The sequence below is a fragment of the Takifugu flavidus genome, chromosome 20 (assembly GCF_003711565.1).
Source record: "Takifugu flavidus isolate HTHZ2018 chromosome 20, ASM371156v2, whole genome shotgun sequence".
Taxonomy (NCBI): domain Eukaryota; kingdom Metazoa; phylum Chordata; class Actinopteri; order Tetraodontiformes; family Tetraodontidae; genus Takifugu; species Takifugu flavidus.
The window spans coordinates 6260598-6267652 of record NC_079539.1 but is presented as its reverse complement, the minus strand read 5'-3'; the positions used below and the strand labels follow the sequence as shown (position 1 = coordinate 6267652).

The 7055-nt window shown below is 48.5% G+C and overlaps 2 protein-coding genes across 4 annotated transcripts; both read right to left on the bottom strand.

Annotated features, from left to right (window-relative positions):
* Positions 1–283: 283 nt before the first annotated feature.
* LOC130517305 (sorting nexin-18-like) lies at positions 284–5160 on the bottom strand. The gene is made up of 4 exons (XM_057019100.1): positions 3868–5160; positions 3329–3622; positions 2689–3071; positions 284–1308 (listed from the first exon to the last, which is right to left on the bottom strand). The coding sequence occupies exons 1-4, from the start codon at positions 4569–4571 to the stop codon at positions 1082–1084; spliced, it is 1608 nt and encodes a 535-aa protein (XP_056875080.1). The 5' UTR covers positions 4572–5160; the 3' UTR covers positions 284–1081.
* An 852-nt stretch (positions 5161–6012) lies between these two features.
* On the bottom strand, positions 6013–7054 carry LOC130517311 (SOSS complex subunit C-like). Of its 3 annotated transcripts, none has more exons than XM_057019111.1 (5): positions 6945–7054; positions 6763–6793; positions 6574–6658; positions 6410–6497; positions 6013–6305 (listed from the first exon to the last, which is right to left on the bottom strand). In XM_057019111.1, the coding sequence occupies exons 2-5, from the start codon at positions 6785–6787 to the stop codon at positions 6207–6209; spliced, it is 297 nt and encodes a 98-aa protein (XP_056875091.1). In that variant the 5' UTR covers positions 6788–6793; positions 6945–7054; the 3' UTR covers positions 6013–6206. The 3 variants fall into 3 exon arrangements, with proteins under 3 accessions (XP_056875091.1, XP_056875089.1, XP_056875090.1); XM_057019109.1 differs by having other exon boundaries at positions 6410–6500; positions 6945–7051; XM_057019110.1 differs by having other exon boundaries at positions 6763–7053.
* Between the last annotated feature and the right edge of the window lies 1 nt (position 7055).

Here is a 7055-nt window from a genome sequence, read left to right as displayed (position 1 = left end):
GGGTAATCTGACCCCCAGACGTGAGCTCTGGTGTCGCGTGTCAGGGAAGAAACACCCACTTAATCCACAGCAAAAAAACAAAATAATGCACAGATTTCCATCAGTATGATTTAAAAAGCGTCTTTGTTAAATAGGAAGTTTTACATTTTTATTATATTTATTGTTACGCTGTCCTTTGACTTTTTTAATGCTTTGTCATATTTTGCTCTTTTCAAAACGTGTTGGATTTCAAGAATGTGTTAATGTGTTTTGAGTGGAAAATAAAATCAAGACAACACACATATGTGATTAAAACATTTTCATTGACGGAATTAAATTCTCATCCATAAACCTTCACTGCAGAGAATACAGTATTTATGATGAAATCTGCTCATAATTTTGTAATAAAATGTTTATTTCTGTCTCAACATTTCTGCTGATGTGAAGGTTAGCTCACTAGGGCAGCTAAACTGTTTTCTTTGTTGAAAATTAGCATCAGTGAATGGCAATGTGATCGTTTAAGGCCCTAATTGTTTGATCCAAACTGTCATGTGAACAAAATGACAATGTGGGCGGAGCTAAATGTGACCGGCCACAACAGCAGAATGAGTGCTACTAACAAAATAATGCAGTATATAATCCGGCCTCATACTGATGTAAAAAACGAATCAGGAATTTGACTTCAATCAGCACTTCAACCTTAATATGGCAAAAACATGACATCATCACTGTGTCTCTTGAAAGGAAGCGGGTCACAGGAACTCTGAACGGGTCATTCAGGGAAGGACAGACGAAGATCCGTTTGTTCCACGATTAAAATATTGGCTTTGTGTCATTTGGAAGATTAAATCTTCTGTTGAGCCACTGTGTTCCGGCAGATGTGAAGAGACGACTTCGCCCCTGGGAACTGGGGAAACTGGGACTGAGAGCAGCTGTTTTCTGCATCGCTGCTGTCCAACAGGACAAGGCGTCAGCAAAATTCCTGATTCCTGGTAGCTCCACCCGTCGTCCAGGCGACCCAACACACTCCACTCACTGCAGGCGAGTGATTCTGACTTCTTCATCAGCCCCATTCCTTCCTGTCTGACTCCAGCACGACCTCCTACTGGTCCACGTCATACTTCTGAAGCGTCTCCTGCAGTTTGGTGGTGATCTTCTGGAAGAAGCTGATCTGCTGACGGAGGTGGTGCTGCATCTGGGAGCGGAAGTCCCGTATCCGCGTGCGGTGGAAGTGCTGGATCTCTGCCAGAGTGGCGCAGGAAATGATGTTGCAGCGGTCGTGGAGCTCGCTCTCCTGCTTCGGACAGTCTTTCACCTTGGTCAGGGCACCTGGAGGAGAGGAGGGGAGGAGCGTGACCCTTTGGTGACCCCTACGCCATCAGTCTGACAACTGCATCGTTCAGTTTTTAGCACCAATGTTAATGTTACAGTTTAACCAGCTACTACAAGATAGCCAAATCATATCAGTGGTGTTACACCTCCAGCAGAACCCGAGCAGAACTCAAATCAACCTGGACTTTGCTCTTCCTGCTGCCAAGACGATTACATCGTTGGAATCTGAACCCTTGTACAGTTGGCTGATTGGAACCTTGTTCTCTGCTTACGCAACCCTCTCCTCCTCTTTCTCCTCTGTGCCTGGGCGGAGGAGGGGGAGGAGAGGGGTGGAAAGTGAGGAGGGGGAGGGGAGGAGAGGGGGGAGCTAATCTGTTTTGCATTCCTGCCATCCCAGAGCAGAGCAGAACAGGACAAGAGGCCCTGGAATTTCTGCTCATTCAGATCAGATGGAGCCTCACAGTCAGATCCGACACCATCAACGTGACGCTCAGCTCATCTTTAAAACCAGATGCTGTTCATGGAAACTCTGATGAACTCAAAGTCCAAGTTCAACTTTTATGTCACAGATGTGCAGAGGCGCCGTTCCTTCCTGTTGCTCACCATCTTTTCACCTGGTTTGGTTGGACTATAAAAGATCAAAATCCCTTTAAAGGTCACAACAATGTATTGTAGTGAGGGTATCAGCCAGAGCTTCTGCTGACCTTGTCCAGACCAGAACCGCTGAGCAGGAAGTGCTGGTCAAGGTCCTTAAATCAACGTCAGCTCCAGCGGATGTGAAACTATCAGGCGTTTGTCACTCAGAAAGTAGGTCCATGTCAGTTTCAGGGTCAGCCAGAACTCGGAGGGTTTCAGCACCGGGACCGAGTCTGGAGAAGAGAACTAGAGAATCCCAGCCTGCAGCTCCTGGCGAAGGGCAGAACGTTGCGTGCCAGAAGCAACTCCCTCCTCCCAGCCTGCAGGGAGCCAACATGCTAACTCCCCAGGAAGTCTTTTGTCCAGGTCGACGTGTTTGTGTTTGTGAGAGCAGGTTTCAGCTTTCAGCCCAGTTTGACGCTGCACTTCAGTAAATGGAACCAGATGTGGAAGCAGGAATCTGGGTTTCTGTGTCTTGTCTGTCTGTAAACTCAAAGGCAGGAGCTGACTCTTTCATATGGCAAAAAGGAATCTTTAGTTGCTATGGTGATCAAACAGCCTCTAATGTTTGAATTCCCCCAGGATTCAACACTCCGCCCTGCTGAGGCCACTGCTGACGCTCCCTATCAGCTCCTCGGACCTCTGACCACTCAGGGAAGAAACTAGGACACTATCTGCGTCTGCTCTACGTCTTGAACTGAAGCTTTTCCAGTGTTCTGTTTTTGGTGAGTGAAATCTTACCTTTCTGGACGTGGACGATGTCAGGGAAGTTTGCCAGGTGGCCTCTGTAGAAGTCCAGCAGGTCTGAAATGGGGTCCAGGTCCTGGCGTGGCTGCTCTGCAAAGTACTCGCCGATGGCCTCGTAGGCATCGCCGGTGTCGGCCATGGCTCTGTTCAGGCCCGCTGAGTAGGCCTGCTGGTCCAGCTCAAAGGCCTGGGCCAGGAGCTTGAAGGACTGGCCCACCTTCTGGTACTCCTTCTTAAATCCTATGGCCTGTTTTCGCGCGAACTCATTGATGGTTGTGTTCACAATGACGATGTTCTCGTCCATCTTCTTGGTGAAGGTCTTGAAGCCTTCAATCTTGCTCTCGACTTCCTGGAGATCCAGCGGGACCGAAGGCGTGCTGCGGAACACAAACACACATGGAATTCCGTCAGGACAAGACTCTCCGTGTGAAAATGAGTTTGAGCTGAACTTCCTGTCAGAAACTCTGACCTGATGGTGTGAAACTGCATCAAGCAGTGAGGCATGAACAGGAAGGAAATTACAACACTTTCACACCAGCTGCGCCTTCAGACATGTTCCCCAATGAGCCTCATTATCAGCAACAAACCGTTGTTTTAACCCTAAAAGTCCACATTTTGGGGGGCAGCCTCCTACCTGATCGTGAGGAAGAAGTTGGCGCCGACCAGCTCGTCCTTCTCCGCCTTCCTCTTTCCCTGTTTCCAGGCCTTCTCGTCTGCTCCGCAGATCAGGAAGTGCTGGAAAACGTCGCAGCGCGCCAGCACAGGGTGGCTGGTCATGTGATTCATCCACCAGATCAAACCCTTCCTCCGCTTGGCGATGAAGTCTTCCTCAAAGCGGCCGGTGGCCTGTTTTTCGGGCAGGTGGGGCACCGAGATGACCGGGAAGCGCTCCACGAGGCGGGCGTAGAGCCAGTCGAAGTGCTTGTACCTGCAGAGGTGGAGTAATTAAACACAACGGTCGACAAATATTTGATGAAAGCTGAAAAAGGACCCGCGAAGCAGCCCAGTCAGGTGACAGGAAGTTGTGAAACAGCAGAGTGAATCTTGAGCAAAGCTGAGGGTTCTGCGGAGCAAACGGTCACATTTGCCGGTTTTATGGCGTTTATGAGCAGAAGGGAAACAGACAGGACAGTTACGGGGGGGCGGGGGGGTGCGGCGGGGGGGGCACCGTACCTGCGATTGACCTGCACGCTGGTGTGCGTTGGCGTCAGGCCGTAGGACATGTAGCTCTTCATGCCTTTGAACTTGGTCTGCTTGGTGGGGTCGTCGATGGTGCACGTGAAGGGGTAGGGGTTCTCCTGCCACTCCGGCCCGTGCTTCCCCAGCGCCACACAGATCCTGTCCCCGTCCTTCACAAACGCAGATGCCTCCCCCAGCAGGAAGGCCTCCCCTCCAGACTTGACGAAGGTGGAGAACCTGTTGAGGTTCCTCCCAACAGTAGCTGAGCTCTTGGCCTGGTGCTGCTGCTGGCTGCTGTCCCGACGGCCCGGCAGAGAGGAGGTCACTGGGTACAGGGGGGGCACGCCGCCCAGACCTCGGGGTGCGTTGGTCGCCGGTGAGCTGTCGTCCCATTCGTCGTCCCAGTCCTCGTCGCTGCCCTGACCGGTGGGGAAGCCTTCCAGTGCATCTGAGGAGGTGTAGGCCTGGGTGTTGGGCTTGGACACGGAGAAGCCATTGTTGCTGGAGGTGAGGTGGTTCCTGATGATCTCCACATATGAGGCAGGGAGGAGACCCGTTTCCCCCCGGCTGTTCTCCCCCTCCAGCCACCCGTCCAGCTCCTTCTCGCTGTACAGAGTCACCACCTCATTCTCGGATATGGAGATCTCTCCAGGGTTTTCCGAGTGGAAGTCGTACAGCACTCTGGCCTTTAACGCCATTCTCCTCTCACATTTACTCCGATTAAAGCTTCAAAACCTCCCGCGTAGCTCCAGCAGCTCTTGAGGAAGCGGAGTTAGATCACGAAACAAGCGGACTTTCTCTTCTGAACCACATTTGTCCGAGAAAACCAAGTTTGGATCCGTGCGTAAAATGACAAGCGGACACCCACCTCCCCTCTCTGCTCCCTCTCCGGGTTCACATATCGTTTGTTTCCAGGCAGAACTTCAACCGCAGCGAGGAAAAGCTCCGTTAAACGCGTTCTTTCTCCGCAGGAAGATGTTTAAAGTTGTAGAACTTCGGCGTAGCCATGCAGCGCCCGTATTCCTCAGGAAGCGTCGGGAGAAAGTCCCCCTTTCTCCTCGCTCTCCCTCCCTGGAGATGCTGGAGAACTAAAGGCACCAGTCTGAACACGTAGTTCAGGGGCTGAGGGTGGAGCCAGCAGCAAGTTCAGTCAAGTCACCGAATGAATAGATGGAAAAACATCCGCAGCAGCTCTTTAAAAAGCGTCACTTTCAGCTCTGATTCTGCGAGGGAGAAAACAGCTGCAGTGAAAATGCTGCAGTTCTACGACCACTGACTTCACCATCACATGATCAGGATTTTACCCATTATTACGCGCCTTAAAACTGGGACTCTGGACCAGAAATCCATTGGGAGTTGCATTAAAGCCATTCGTGTAAACATGCCGAATTAAAGGAAATAGTTTCCTAATTTCACGGCTCGGTTGCTGGAAATTTCAATATTGTTGTACATAAACAAGCAAACCACGAAGCAGACTGTTTAATATTGATGTGTTCTCTGTTTAGCAAAATTACAGCACATTAGTCAGCAGAAACGTATAAAGGTGTGCATTTAAGTGTGGTAGAAACAGGTTAAACGTCACGCTTATTAAAAGTAATTTAAAAAAACATTTATAAGAAGAGTAGAAACAATGATCGTTGTGCATTGACATCCTTCGGCCACCAGAGGGCAGTACACTCTATAACCATCGACAAAAACTAAATATCTAAACATGAGAGGTTAGAAGTCATTTTAAGGTCTTGGTACATAGGTATGCATATAAATATCTCAGCAACTTACAAGAGAAATGTTGAAGTGGAATACATTTATGCAAAACGGATGCAGGACAGTCAAAATTAACGATTTTGGCTGCAACGCTGAACAAAGCTCAAAGCTCTGAGAGTTAGAAGCTTAAACCAATCTAGTGGTTTATGACTGAATCATAAAATGTTATTTTTCCTCTTTTGTCTGGACGGAGGAGGCCTTTTACAGATTGTTTCATAATACTGTGCAAAATGTGTTTTTAGACTGACATAAAAACTGTAAATCCATTAGATTACGTTCAGACACCAGAACACACACCTTAAGCCTATATTTTAAGACCTAAAGCACATTAAAAGGCCTTTTGTATTTGATAAAATACAAATGCAACACACATAATTGAGTGCAACAAATTTATTATCCAAGTATTGATACATTTTTATTTTAAAAAAGCCTTTGCAGTTATGCAGCCATCGTGCTTCACCTTCGGAAACCTTTGCTTCATTTGACAACCAGTGTAGAAGATTTTCAAGCTTGTTGCTCCCCTGAGATAAATTATGACTTAATCACCCTAAAGAAGAGGGGAATGGGGGTCATGAATGAGGTTCCAGGCGTGGAAGGACGGGGAGGATGAGGTTTCCAAATGAGGAGTCCTGAGTGATGAAGAAGCCCGATGAATGTGCGTGAGCATGCTGTAAAAACAGGTTGGAACGAGTGAGGTTCTGCTGACCATCACCAGGGAATGGTCACATTTATCAACCACAAATGTTCACGTATCATCCTGAGCCTCTCTGACCTGCAGGGCAGCTTTCTGCTGAGCAGCAATGTGATGCTGTTCTGCATGGTCTCGGAATTCCTTCAGGTTCGTCCTGGAGAGCGAGATGCTGCTGGATGGAGAACAAGCAAACCATTAACGTGAACTGGGCGTTTACTGGGAGCTACCTGTGTGGTCCCTCTTACCTGCCTGTGGACGGGTTCTGAATCAGCCGTTTCCTCTCTTTCTCCAACTCGGCCAAGATTGCCACCCGAGCCTTGTTTGGGAAGGCTGACAGGAGAAAAAAACCCTCATAAAACTGTAGAAATACGTTCCGTGTATATCTGAACAACAAATCATCCAATAACTGAACTTGAATGCAACATCATGACTACCTTGTCCTGGAGGATTAGCGGCCATCCGTCGCTGTTACAAAGATAAGGATCGAAATTTCAGCACAAAGGGGGATATGGAGGGGTTGGACTCAATTTACTCCCTTTGCCTAGCTAAGCCCTACTGGGGAATTTCGGATTACGACAAGTGTCCTTAAATGTCGAGTAAACGTAAGAGGGGATACAGCAAAGTCAAAATATCAATGGAAAGTTTAAGAAAAAGCCGTCAAAGTATCGAGTGACAGTGTCCGGAAGATGAACTGCACCATGAACCGGCAAGTAGATATAATAGAAAC